General features: G+C 38.3%; 1 protein-coding gene across 2 annotated transcripts in view; it reads right to left on the bottom strand.

Annotated features, from left to right (window-relative positions):
• Window positions 1–4,833: 4,833 nt before the first annotated feature.
• The window catches only part of IFT88 (intraflagellar transport 88), a 47,219-nt gene continuing 37,228 nt past the window's right edge, over window positions 4,834–14,824 (bottom strand). The window contains exons 24-25 of one of the 2 annotated variants that reach the window (XM_010572631.1): window positions 5,947–6,042; window positions 4,834–5,253 (exon numbers count right to left, since the gene is read on the bottom strand). In XM_010572631.1, the coding sequence (XP_010570933.1) occupies window positions 5,132–5,253; window positions 5,947–6,042 (218 nt within the window). In that variant the 3' untranslated portion in view covers window positions 4,834–5,131. The remainder of the gene's footprint in view (window positions 5,254–5,946; window positions 6,043–14,824) is intronic. The other variant, XM_010572630.1, reaches the window with a different exon arrangement.

Raw genomic sequence — 14,824 nt, 5'->3', positions numbered from 1 at the left:
TGTGTCAGAATGGGATGTACCCACTTCTAGAAATGCTGGTTTTCTTCTGTACCACTTCTTCTTACCACTAAAGATGATCCTTTATTTTGCTAAATAGAGCATTTCATCTCACAGGTTATAATTATATGAATGGATGTTGAATCGCTTCTTGTAGAATTCCTATCTTTTAGTAAACCCTGGAAACGTTAATGACTGCAGAAATACATGTCACAGCACTGTAGCAACAACGTAGCTCAATGCAGTATCTCATAGAAAGGAAATAAATACTAATTTATGTTAAAACACAACTGATTTCAGCCCCTAACACACTTTCATACATACAAACACCAAGATGCATAGGTAGTCCACCAAGCAGTCAGGCACTGACATCTTCCCTGCATTTGTAAGCATTGTAATACCACTTTGCAGCCTTCATGGCATAGCATCTTCTACAGCAGGATCTCAGCGTATTTTGCAGTTGTTAGGCAATTTAGCTTTGCAAAACTGAATTCCTGCAAAGTGGAGAATCCTTAATGGCCTTCATTTTGCAAAGGTGGAAACTGAGGAGCAAACAGGTTAAAAATAGCCTTTCTATTGAAAAACTGAGCATCTGTGCCTTTGAAATAAAGAACAATCAAAGCTTAGCAAATTAGACTAATGTCTTATGGTCACATACTACACTTGCAAAGGAACCAAGAAGAGAAACAGCCCTTCACAATAAGACTTGCAGAAATATTTATCCTTTCTTTGTACAGCTTTCAATTCCCATGTTACTTTAGACTAGCTTTGTTTTAAAAGTAATGAGTTACACAATCTGCAGTGAAGGATGTTTGGGGTGAAACATGAAATATGTGAGTAAGAATGCTTTGATATTGTGGAGGTAGGCTTGTTGAGAAATAAATAAAGTACTACCCAGGTAATAATTTATATTTGGCTATTTATGGTGCCAAGATGCTCATCACCAGGGTAACCAACTAGAGTGCCCACAGCCTATGCTCTAAGAGGCTATTCTGAAAGGATTATTTTTTTCCCCACTTTTGAAGCAGTAATAGACATAGAAGATTCTAGAGAGAATCAAGAAGACAAATGTCTGTCTCAAGGGATAGAATTGCTGTGATTACTTTCCACCTTTATCCAAGGAAACTGAATTTATGTATGTTTTGTAAAATGAGAGTGACTCATAGGGTCATTACCAGAGAGCCTAGTGTACAAAGAGGCATTTTTCATACAAGTAAAGAGAAAGGTAACTTTGTATCTACCTGAATCCAGCACATCCTGAAGAAGATTTACACAATATCTCAGGTCTGAGAGGTCAACTGATGATTGTTTAATATTGTGAGCAATACATTTTTTCATGATAATACAAGATAAAATAGCTGATGAGTAAGTTCCTCAAGAGGATTAGCATTTTCCTAGGTTTAATACTGCTGCCCTCCTAAGATAAAAAAGTAAATAAACTAATACAATAGCAGTCCTATTGCATTTGCCAAAACTTTATTCAGTAATTTTAAATGATCTACTAATTCCAGAATGATAAACACAAAATCAGGGCTTAAATGGTGCTGGAAGCACATACCTGCAGCGTGGCTTCTGGAGATGGAGTCTGTTTTGCACAACCAAACCTGACTAAATGTTTCTGCTTGACTTTCTGGGATGAAGGTAGAATTATTTAGCTCATGCAGTGTTTCCACTCCTGCAGTTTCTGAGACCTGTTGCAGGGCTGAGGGCATCCTACATGGCAGCAGGGAACAGAACTCACACTGCACCTGAGCTAAACGCCAACCAAGCTACCTCCAGGACGGGGCCAGAGTCATCGCATCAACATAGCACAATAATCATGTGTAACCCAGGTAATTATCTTAGACACAGCATCCCACTAGCATGGCTACGCTTCCTTCGTGACCTGATAGGAGAGACAGATGTGTTCACCTACCAATATCTTGAGGTCTTCCAACAACATGCTGACATAGCACTTTGGACACGCACGCAGCTTCTTTCTCCTGAACAGATTCCAGTTATATTCATCCCCATGAGGGATCATTCTGCAGCCTTGAGTCCAGGTGGGATGTCACATCTTGTGGTCCCTCACACAGGATGTCTCCCAGAGCAGAAGAAGGCTGCACTGAAGCTGCTTATGAAGAATGGTTACTGGCCCAGGCTAACCTTTGGGTCATGCAAGGGAATTGTCTGGGAGATTGCCAATAGCCACGGGCCAAAACTGTACCGGGGAGTGGGCTACTGGTCTTACAGTATGGGTGGTTACGTGTCAGCTCCTCTGCTCCGGGCCTGCCCTGGCAATGTTGCAATTCCAGTAGAGACATAGCTATAGTTACATGGTTTTGAAGGTGAACCTGGGCTAAATCATTTTGACTGTCAGCAGGACTTACTATACTAGTCCAGTGCTGGAGCTGGATCACATGGCTTTCTGTCAGTTCAGAACAAGCTCAACCATGCTTGCAAAATAACATGCCAATACATCATAACCCAGAGCATTATATAATCAGATCCTCATGCTATAGGAAAAACAACACATTCCAGAAGTTTCTGGGAGTTTGTGCAGGAGTGGAACAGAAGTGCAAATCTGTTTGTAAAACACAGAATTTTACATAATCATCTGGGCAAACCGAACAAAGAATGCTACTGGATCAAAATCTCTGATGTCCCTAGGAGTGTTTCTACACACTAAGCTGTGAACCATATCCCAAATTATTAGTAATTCGTACCACTTTATCACAGATATGTCTATGCAACTGCAATGTTTGATTAGATGCTCTACTCAAAATGGTTTTGTGTTAGAAGACTATGACAGTATCTTGCCTGTCTTCTCCTTTGCACTGTTTCACAGGTTTATCTATGCTCCCTGCCATGGTCCCAAATACTTTCTCCCACTGTGATTAGTCAGATACCTCATTCCACTGCAGCCTGTAGCTGAAGATGCTCCCTCCTGCCTGACACATTGCATCCTGGAGGTCCAGGTCTTCCAAGACTGTAAGCCTGACAGAAAAGAACTACCATGATATCCAGGAATATGTCATCCCATGACCAGAGCAATAGATACGGCTGCAGTGAAGAACAGGCAAGAGAAAGCTGGATCTCAAGCGTGACCGTAAGGTTAAGTCATCTGCCCGAGTCCTTCTCTGAGAATTGTTCAGCTCGATTGCCTTTCCATCTCCCCTCCTTTGTCTTTCTGACTGACATTTCACTGAAAATATTAAAAATATACACTGTTGTACTGGGTGTCAGTGCCAAGGTTTTGGCAGTGGTGGGACTGCAGGGTTAGCCTTGGTGAAGAGAGGTCAGGGCTGCCCAGTGGCAGACACAGTTCCTGCTAGCTCTACAACAGACCCAGAATACACCCTGCTGACAAGGGTACGTGGGCTCTGTGTTCACAGGTGTGCACTCTTTGGACTACTGTCAAGGAGTGGAAAAAAGTAAAAAGGTAAAGTCTGCAGTGAAACTGGAGATTCACCAGAGACAAAAGAGGCAACACATTTCTGTATTTGTTGTTCTAAAAGACACGGAAGGTCTCCTCAGCTGAGTCGAGCAGTCAAAAAGCCACAGACTGCTCTGGCTTGGCATGTTAGCATTGCAGTGTGGTATCGAAGTTCTTAGCTGCATAAGCCATCCATTCTTTCCCTTTCTGTCCCTACCTGCAGCAGAGGTCATCTTTTTTTTTTCCTTTCTGTCCTGCTGCTAAGGGAGAACTGCAGCACAGGAGAGACTTGCAGAAATAAGACAGGTGGCATCTGCTTCCTTCTCACACTCTTTTCCATCCTCTAGAAGGATCAGGCCCCAGAGCTTACCATGTTACCAGAGCTCCTCGGGATGTTCCATAAACCACGCTGGATGTGCTCTGCTTATACCACCAAGCGGCAGCTGGTACAGTCCTAGACCGAGTGCTGCACCAGTATCGTGAGAAACACGTTACATATAAAGCAGTTCATTAACTGTAGCATAAAACCTACAGGGCTACATTTCTACAACTGTGCCATTACAGAAGTATTTCTGACCACTTGCAGAGACATCTTTTGAGACAGGGCAGATGTTTCTAAAACCTGAAAAGAACATTTCATGAAGATATGAAGAGAACTTTCCAGGGTCACTAGTTGGGAAACAGTCTAAGCATCAACACTGAGAATGAGCATTGGAAATTTTAGAAGACTGAACTCTTGCATTTCAAAGTAATAACCAAAGTCTAACTATTAAACCAAACTCACACCAATGTTTTAAAAACAAGTCCCTGCCACCCCAGTGTACTAGTTTTAGCAAGTATTTATTAGGAAATTCTGAACACACGAGTAAGATTTTTATCTCCAAAAAGTGATACAAATCAAGAACCCCATGTTCCTATTTAACATGTCTTTATGACTTCAGATCAAACTTGTTTGGTTTGTAAGCAAAATGGTGATTCCTGTAACTAACATCTTTGCACATACTCAAGCTAGGCTGTAGAAAGCTACCTCTATGTAGTCAGTGCCACAATCCCCAACACAAGATTCAAAAGCTGAAATCTAATTAGCAATTCTGAACAAACTAGACTGAAATCCTGCCCACTCTGACCATTCGAAATAAAAAAAATAAACCCCTCCCCTTTGTAATTGCGTTGCTAAGAGACTGCAAAATGGCCCTAGTTCAGCTAAGGATAGACTAAAATTAAGATGATTTCTTCAGTATTAAGTGCTTTGCTGAACTGGGGCCTTAAAGATGACCAAGGTCATATCCAACACTTTCAGAAAGTCAATTCACAGGCCTTAAATAAATTCTGGCTTTGAATGAAGGATATGGGACTTTCAACCTTATAACATTGCTTTGAGGTATTTCACACTGAAAGGTGAAATTTTAGAGGCTGCTGTGTTTCATACTATCATCAGACGTATCTCTGAAAGCAAAAGCTTTATGCACTTGATACAGTTTGCAATGAGTTTGAACACCTGTGTAGTTTTTATGCACAAGTAAAATAACCTCAGCATTATTTTTTTAAAAATCAATTATAAAAGACACTGCAACTTCAAATCTGTGTTTTTAATGTAAGATACCATATATCCAAAGTATTTCACAAATATTTTATCAAAATCCGCTACAAAATCATCATGGATGAAAGTTTTTCTGCTAAAACTTTTAAAAAGAGAAAAAATTATGAGTGGACTATATGCTATTCTGGAAGCAAATCCTCTCCTAGTTCTTCGTCAGCAAAATCATCTTCCTCAGTTCTCTTTCTTGCTGCAGTTTTTGGTCTTTCTGCTTGCGGGCCAAGTGGATCTATGTAGGAGGCATCTAGGGTTTAAATACATTTGAAACAGTTACCTACAAGTAATTTTAGCTTTGTTTCAAACAGAATCAAACAAAAGAGTGGGTTTTAGCATTACACATCTGTAACATGTCTTTGAAATGCAGACTAGAAAAAGCATATGAACACTGAAGGAGAACAAGATACCGCATTCAGGAACCAAGGCACGGCACAAGAACAAAGTACCTGAGTGCTAGTGATAGAAGCTTTTTTTTTTTACCTCCTCCTTTTTATAAAAATAAATTTCTATTTATTTTATTACAGTCATTAAGTGAGAAAAAGACTTCAGAAGAGTGCATGGAACAGGAAGACTGATGAGTTGGTTAAGGAAGGGCATTTTAGGAAGTACCACATTCCACGTGGACTTGGTTTTTTAAACCCCTTTGAAAATTCAATCTTAGTGAAGAACTTATGACTGCAGAACCACAAGAACTGACTAAAGGATGCAGCAGACAGAAATCAAAAGTAATAAATATTTACATGGGTCACATTTCTTAATATTTACAATTACTTTATAGTGAGCTCTGAACAATGAAGCTAAAGCCATTCTTCATATTTATTTCATGAGAAAAATGTTTTCCTAATTGTCTAATTTCACATGCTCTTCCAAGAACTTATTTTTTCCATCTCCCCTCTCTTTAAGGGCCAGGAAAGTAAGAAGATATAAGATGCCCACTTGCCTATTTCTTTACTGCCGCTACTTTCATAGGGTTCACTTGTTCCAGGCAAAGCTTTTAGTCTGGCACTCAGTCTTTCCCCTTTGGTACCACCACTATCTGGGGAAAAAAAAAAAAAAAAAAAAATTTGAAGACAAATAACATGCTGTTATGTTCTGTGAAATCATGATACAAGAACAACATAAATTCAGCTACTATCTGTCAAACAAGATTTGGATGAAACCATCTTTTCATGATGGATATAGTACACATTTGTAATAGTGGTCATTAAAACACAATGGACACTGTGTCCACACATGTGTGCGTTTTAATTTAAAAAAAAATATATACACAACCTTATTTACTTTGGAGTAAACACATTAAAATATTTTTGCTTCAAATGCTGACATTTCAGTTGCTTATAAATTACAGTCACATTTTGGAGTTAAAATAAGCATGATAAATATAAACGCTGTCACAATGTATACAGACATTTCATATGTCTGTGTGCTTACTAATATATTAGTATGATCCACCTGTTCAATACGGTCAAGGTTAAATACAACACTAACTTTCCTTTTAATTAGAGGAGTATATTTGGCATGTGCTGTCCGCATGGCAGGCAGGCGCAGTTCATGTATACAGACCATCCTGGCCCTGCATCTTGCTGTAAACACTGTGCTGGCAGCTCAGTTTGCAGTGGGGCCCCAAGGAATGTGTCAGCTCCAAGGGCTGCCTCGTGCCCAGACAACATCAGATTAACATTCTCTTGCCACAGCAGTATTCCAGACACTTTAAATATTCTGTTCACCTCTGAATCTCTTTTTCACATTCATGGCAAGCTTTCAATCTCGTCTGCTAAAACAAATTTTTATGCAATTTTTTTCTCCTAGGAGAAAATGTAAATGTTTCACGTTTGGCGTGGTATATTTACAAGGCAGGACATGCCACGCAGCCAAATACAAACATGCTCATTTACAATGCGAAACAATGCTGTTATTAAATGTCCTCCATCTGTAAGGAGGAAAAATGGGTTCCATTCAGCAAACATTAATAACAAAGTCTGGACTTGGCGACACATTTCCATTGCCTTATTTACTATAAATGTTCTTTTTCTAAATATTGTTACTATTTAAGAAAAAAAAAAAAACCAAAACACTTCCACAAAGATGACAAACCTTTATTTCTCTATAAATACTACTGCAGACTCCAGTTTACTTAGCCCTGAATTGCAAGACAATGTTTCTGCTCCAAGAAAGATCTAATACATACAGTCACATGTCAAACAGTTAATATGTTTACAAGATGCAGATTACGGTTGAAACTTCAAAGCAAGGAAAATCTATTTTAATGTACATCGACCTCCCTTGGATCAATTCTCACTGACAGTTTCATGGAAGAAGTGAATGCTTAACGAAGGATTTGAAGAAACTGAAAGATATCAATGGGTTTGACTGGGGGGGATCAAACAAAGGGCTGTAAAATTACAAAAGGGCTGGCTCTTGATGTCAGTGGGCTTTGGACAGGCCTTAGCAACAAGGAGGCAAGCGCTGAGCTTCAAAGATGGTGTGGATGAAAACATTTTGAGGACAGTTTAGAGGAGAATACAAAATGTTTAACAGGGAGAGAAAGAGTAGGGTAGGAGTAGGCACAGAGTCTTGTGCAAAGGAAAACAAGTAATTCACAAAATAATGAATAAAGTTGGAAGAAGCAGTAAGGAGATCTAAAGACAGGAACGATACAGCAGCAACTACACTAGGGGAAGACTGAACTAGTCAGAGAAACTCCATAGGTTTAATTGGTTGGTTCCAGAAAGGAAGAACTGGGTGTAATGAAAATAAAAGAGGAAGAAGATGGCATATCAAAGGTTTTCAACTGTGAAGGAGGAAAACACATGGGTTTCAGTGATACTACCAGAGGAAGGTGAAAGATTTTATATTAACTAAAAGAAGAAAAAAAAGGATGGTAGACGAGCCAAAATAGTTGGAATAAACATAACACCCGCAAGTTACCTGTACATCTTACTGCCCTAAAACAAACAATTGAATACAGAAGCTTTCTTGAACATCCTAGGACCCTTAAGTTTTATTAGGGCTACATCCAAGAAGGGAATAAAGCAGTAAGTCCAAAATTTGAAGCCAAATTTCCCCCTCTTTTCTGTCCCCATCTAGTGGATGGCCAACCCTTGAAGTGCCTAAGCCTCACCAACTGCCCCCCCGCATAGCTTTGAAGTTCCTTAAGCACTTATTGCTATGATTGAGGTGCCCAAAATAGCCATCCTGAGCAGCAAAGATGCCTTCAGGATATTCAGCATGTGACCTTGGTGCCTAAGCTCCTCTTTCTGTTTGTGAGCCAATACAGTAAAATGGAATTGTGAGTGCTGTTACAGTGAGCAAATGTAGCTGTTCACACAAATGTAGCTTTTTAGGCTTCAGACTCATTCAGTTGCCCAAACACATTATTTACTGTGTTTAATGAACTGAACCAACTCACCAAAGGGTTAATTAATGCTAGAAGTAGTGCAAAGGAAGCAGCAAGAACATATGACCAGGAATGGGAAAGAAAAGAAGTGCTGAGAGGGGCTGGACTCTTCTTTCCAGAAGCAACAAGTTATTTGATCAGTACATCCCACCCTGACTAAATGCACCCTGGAAAAAACTATGAAGAGTAAGTGTCTGTGGGCACAGTGCCCTCTTAACACTTAAGCAATAAGAACATATGGATGCCTTACTAGATTAGATTAAAGATCTATCTAAACTGGCTTATTGTCCATACAAAAGAACAAGAAGCTTAGGGAAGAGCATCATAAGTAGAGCAAGCATATACAGTAGCTCTCTAAGAATAACTTCCTAGCTTCAACAATTTGTAAGTCAAGCATGTGTTTAGGGGAAGGGGGCAGCTCTTCATATTTAATAATGGATTGATTGATTTATTCTCCAAGAACTTGTTCAGTCTTTCCTTGTGCCCCTGTGAAATTTTTGCATCTGTAACAACCCGAGGTAAGGAATTCCACCTTTCATTTACTCTGAACCTACCAATCTAGCCCCACCTCCACACAGAAAGGAGCACCCTGCCCTTTCTGCCCTGCATTGCATCCCCCTCCACATTCTGTCAAGTGGTAGCAGGCTGTGCTGGAGCAGGTTACCAATACGTTTAAAACTGATCTAATGAAAATTTTTTCTCAGGTGGATCAGCAAAGTAATGCAGTTCACCTTACATCTATATGACCATTATATCTACAGCAAGAGTGAAGGGAAGGTTAACATCTCTTCTGGTAGCAGCCCACACTTAGTTTAAATTAAGCTAATATGCAAAACCACATCAAGTCTCCATGGACTGCATTATGCTCTGAGCGTACCTAAAAATGTGGAAGAAGAGCATCTTTCATTTTAAAGTACATCTGGAAGAGAATAAGAGGTGGTTGACACCATCTACCTTACACGGAGATGTCAGCAGCTCAGGAAGCAAGAGGTCTGCCTTCAATGCCTGCCTTCAGCTCTGGGAGTTCAAACCCACAGTTCCGTCTTTCAGGAGGAGTGTCCTAGTTGTTGAGCCATTTGGGGTAAGGCTTTTCTTGACACTCGGCCATGGGATACAGGATTTGGCTGCCAATATAGCAGCTATTAAAAACTCTGCTGACCATATACCATAATCTGCCAGAAGTTTAAATCTCACCTTGAAATTACTTTTTGTAGTTCTGTTTGCAGATAAATCATCTATATGTTTTTATTCAATATACATACATAGGTAATTGGGCCAACGTTAAGGAATATAAGCTTGCAATGTAGACTTCAGGATTTTGGTGTCCTACAGTGAAGAGAACTCAGGGGAGGAATTGTTTTTAAAGCATTTCATCACAGACATGCATACTTTTGGTAGGTGAGTTTTACAGTTTCTACTCACTGTTCCCTGCGTCCCACCTCAAATCCAGGAAAAAGATTTTATACACATTCCAGCTTTTGGATGATGGGAATGAAACTAACTTTCACTGAAATAATACACAGAAGAAAACAAAGCTAATATTGGTACAAAGGATAATAATAAAAACTCTGGATGAAAAGCTTTTTTCGTAGTTTTTCTCTACTAATAGTAGAGCTTTGAGTGTTAACATCTCTCTGATTGCACTTGCAATCAAAGGACTACAGGTAGACATTTCTCCAACTGCAAATTAATTCCATCTGCATTACTCTAGTAACTGTACAAACACATGTTCCTAATTAAAGTTCTTTAATAATGGAAGACCACTGCTGAACTAAATTGCTCTCTGTATCTAAGCAAACCTTCACTGCAATTAATACATGCTTCTTATTTACTTATTGTGCTCTTATGTAAAAAGTATGTTATGACTGTAGTTCACCTGGAGGCCAGTTCCAGTGTACTCAGTCTGAGTTGGTAACATGGACACATACACATAAACTGACTGCAGGAACATGGTTCCAGAATTGAAAAAGCAACAGTAACTGATTAAGCAGAGCTGGTCGATATATTTTTAAAATCTGATTTATAAATATATTTACTCTGTAAATTGATCATACTTGAGACTTGGATTATCATGCTGACATTATCTTCCCCTCACAGTCTGTGTTCAATAGCCTTAACCAGGAACTATGCATATAAAGACATAAATAATATACTCTGCATGCTGGTATCTTTTACAGTGCATTCCTTCTCATCTGTTTAAAAGTCATGCCTATAATGTTATATTTAGGATATTTACATTGTTGTATTATAATATGTTCCGTTCATTCAGATTTGTTCAACTTCCTCCAAGAACTGATTTGAACTAATTCCTTCACATACAATTTGGAGGGGAAAAAAAAAACCCAACCAACCAAAGTAGAAAACTTAGTTTTTAAAAAAATGGTTAATTTTATATGGCAGAATAATGAATAAAGCAACATACTGCAAAAGTAATCCTATTTTGCAATAATCCTATTTTAAGTAGTGATACCTAGCAAAAAAGATTCTAAATCTTTTTAAGTGTTTCTGTACTGCCTACTTAGCAAGATACCTGTGTGTATATCACTTCGACGCATAAAATCCGTGATATTTATATTTAGTTTTTAAAGGATTCTCACTAGTTGCAATTACAGTGATGAGATTAGAAATTCCTCCAGTATCACAAAGGACAAATTAGAATTATTAGTACCATTTTACTCATTAGGAAAAGATACCAAAGGGTAAGGTTGTTTGGTAATCTACCTCCTCTGTAAAATGTTTACATAAAAGTGCATAGTGGGCTAATGCTTTTAGAGACTACAGATGCTTCACTAAATTCAGAATGTGTTTAAATGCAGCTCTGTGTATCTTTCATATATGGGATGAAGACACCATCTTTGGAGAAGAGAAGGCTTTAGTTTCGTTTGACCAAAGAGAACAAAGTTCATCATAGCAAGCAGAATATTATATTAAAACTGAGAAACAGCATGTTTGTATATGGGATGTTTGTTTGGGATGGACAAACCCATTTATCTACTGACATCATCACAGGTGAAATGAAAAAGGGAAAAGAAACCTAAATTATTCTCGCATGGTTTCCTTTCATCTGGACAGCCTTAGGTAACAAGGAGAATGCAAAGTGCTAAGCCTTTCATCTTCTGAATTCAGCATGGCTTCTTTGGGCTCCTGTCTGAGACTGCATGGCTCCTCTCATCCAGTACAAAACTCCCCATTCAGAGAGCAGGGCAAATGCAGACCAAGTAAACACTGCTATGATAATGTATTCCTTAAAGTCATACTTCCCCTTATCTATGAAAGGCCTTATGCCATTGAACAGTAAAAATCTCTTAAGAGTAGTAAAGACCACAGTGTCCTAACTTCCAAATTCTGGATGTTACTATCACATCTCTGCAAAACACAAAAAGGTGAGTATGAAAACAAGAAAATATTATTGGAAAGGAAATATTTGAGAACTGCCTAAACTCAGATGTACTTTTAGCTCACTTCAGGGTTTTGTGGTGGGGTTTTCTTCTGGTTTTTGTTTTGGGTTGGGTTTTTTTTTTTTTTTTTTCCTCTTTTCTCCTTTTTTAAATTAAAAAGATGAATTTTAAGGGAGTTTACCAATGTCATCTGCTTCAACATGAATCAAAAAGATTGAAAATCATAAATCTGATAATTGTGGGGAGAAGAAAATTTCACTTATTATAATAAGAGTTAACAAATGGATTCAATTTTGGGGAGGCATTTTAGATTCAATGCTTATCCTTCTCACAAGACAAGAGCAGACTTTAACTGACGCTGATACAGATGTCAGTTTTCTTGGACTCCCTTCTTCCATTCTGTCTACCATCCATGCATACACTAATCATATTCTTCAAATTATGCTCTGGTGCATCTCATGCACCTTCTGTTTTAATTTATATTGGCAAAGTAGTAGGTGTCCTATAAAGTACAAACCCTGCTGACTTAGTTCTCTTTCCTCTTAGCTTCCTCTTTAAAAGCAATTTTAGATCATATTTCCTAAACCAAGGAAGCCCGAATTAATAATAGTCCTAATATAAATAACTATATAGGCACAAAATATTTTGGGGAAAAAAGAATAATCTGTTAGGAATGCCAGCAAGTGGGGGGCAGTGAGCTGGTAAGAGGAAAGAAATAAAATATGCATCATACCTAAAATATTTGGAATGTCTGCACACTTCATTTAGCTAGTAAGTACTAAACTAAGGAGGATTCCATGCTTCACTGGGTTCAATAATGATAACAAATCCCTCATACAGTATAGGAAAATGATCCCTTTTGGTCTTGGCAACACCACTGGAAAAGACTAATCTTGACATGTATACAAATGTTTCTTTTTTTTTTTATTATGAAGCCATTAATTTATCAAAAGTGTACTAAGATTCTGAAATAAAATAATGCATGTTTATATATCATATGTGTCTTCACACAGGCCATGTACAGAAATTTAATAAACTGCAAAATACAGACTCATAACCCAAGTGAATAATGCCAAACATTGGACAAAATAATGTTTGGGTCTTCAGGTTTCTCTCAGGCATCCTCAGTAAAAGGTAGACAAACTACTACATAGTCCTTAACAGCTGTTGATGTGAGCGTGCAGTTTATTCACTGATAAGGTTCCCCAGAGTCAATGTTACTAATTAAAAAAATGTGTAATGCCTTTGACTCCTTCTAAAAATATATATAAGTAGTACATCTCACCACAACTTTTAATTAGGAATCCCAGCAGAAAGTTAACTCCAGGCTCAATACAGGACCTTCTTTGTACCTCTGCTTGTTTGCCAAGTCATTTCCAGAAAGGTTGGATCTTTGGCACTGAATTTGTATAACAGAGACTTCTCCAAACATGCTCTCATAACAGACTTGTTCCCAAACTCTTTTTTTTCCCCATTCTTTCATGAATTTGACATAATATCTTGAGCAACAATCTAAGAATTATTGATAGGACAAACTCTAGGTCAATTCTGACCCTGCTTACCCTCTCATCCTCTTAATGTTAGCATCCTAAATGTCTGCATTTGCTCTTCTCCCATTACTCTGGTTACGAGGGGAAAGAGTAATGCCTTGGAATTACTAGAGCTTGCAGTCAAGTTCCTCATGTGTTCAACTTTGGAGGGGAGGGGAAGGGATTTTTTTAAAATTTTAAAAATTTTTTTTAAAAAGACAACTTTCCATAGATACTTCTGTCTTTAAAAGAAGTATTGACAAACTGGTAGTCTGGAGGATTAATGTTGTCTTAGCATCTTTCCAGCTTGATCGTTATTTATATCCTCCTTGCTAAATTACCGACTCACTCTCTCCCAATAACATACCCCTTTTTTACTAATGAGGGTAGGGATAATTACAAAATACAGCTGTGAGAAAAGAAACCCTTTGTGCCATTTGCCTATATGGCTGATGCAATGTTTTGCCCAGCTGTAAATACCCTTGCCTGCTACCAATGCTGCTCTTCATTTCTATTTATTATAAGTCAAAGTGGATCTCCACTTTATGACAGAAAACAGGGACCAATGCTGTTTCATGCTGCTGTTTTGCTGGCTGCCTGATCATAGGGCTTATGTAACAAAGGAGAGTCCAGAAACATTTCCATCCCTCTCTGTTACCAAAATAAGGAATTTCACCCCAAGAATTACTTTGGCTGGCCTGAGGCCCAGAACAGGTAAAATTCAGTCCGAGGTGAGTTGTGTTTTTTCTACATATCAATAAATGATTTAAAAGCTTCTTTAGTAAAACTACCAAGCTGAAAAAGGAATGAGATCTCTCTTAAGCATCCAACACTCATTCTTAATCCTTAGAGAACCCAGGAGAGCAGTCTTCATAAATGTAACAGTACTCTAAGGTCATCTTAAGATTACAGTAGTAATTTCCATGACTTTTCATGACCCTACAGAAATGTAGTACAGCATCTGCTATGTAGGTGAAGAAATAAAATTACCGAATAAGAAAAAAAAAAAAATCCGTAAATTATTTCTCTGTAAAAGGAAGGGAAGAGAGGTAAGAATTTATAGGAGGTATCTTTTTATGAGACCCACCAATATTAAGATAAACCAAAAACAGAATACAAAGAAACCATTTCCTTTTTGGGTCAAAATAGGGGTTTTTTTTTTTTTTTTTTTTCCAGGTGGCTGAAGTAGCCTGAAGTCTGCTAGTTTCCTTAGAACAGCAGCAGGGAACAGTTAGGTTTAACATTACTAACATTTCATGGATTTAATAATGGGAGGGAAAAATCATTAGCTCTGCAATATTCAGACTGCCTAGTGCAGAAAAGACAAAGCAGGCCAGCTTCCAGACTTACATTGCTAGAGTTTTACATTTATGAAAGTCAGCATTGTAAATCTATAAGAGCAGAGAGACTTAGTAGTCAGGGTCAGAGCTTTCCTCTATGGAAGACTCTAGTACTTCAACTCTGCTATGCTGAGAAAAGGGGAAGAAGGAGCTC

The sequence above is a fragment of the Haliaeetus leucocephalus genome, unplaced genomic scaffold (genome assembly GCF_000737465.1).
Source record: "Haliaeetus leucocephalus isolate CR32 unplaced genomic scaffold, Haliaeetus_leucocephalus-4.0 Scaffold351, whole genome shotgun sequence".
Taxonomy (NCBI): domain Eukaryota; kingdom Metazoa; phylum Chordata; class Aves; order Accipitriformes; family Accipitridae; genus Haliaeetus; species Haliaeetus leucocephalus.
Note: the sequence above shows the minus strand (reverse complement) of the source record. Positions and strands in the feature narration are given on the sequence as shown.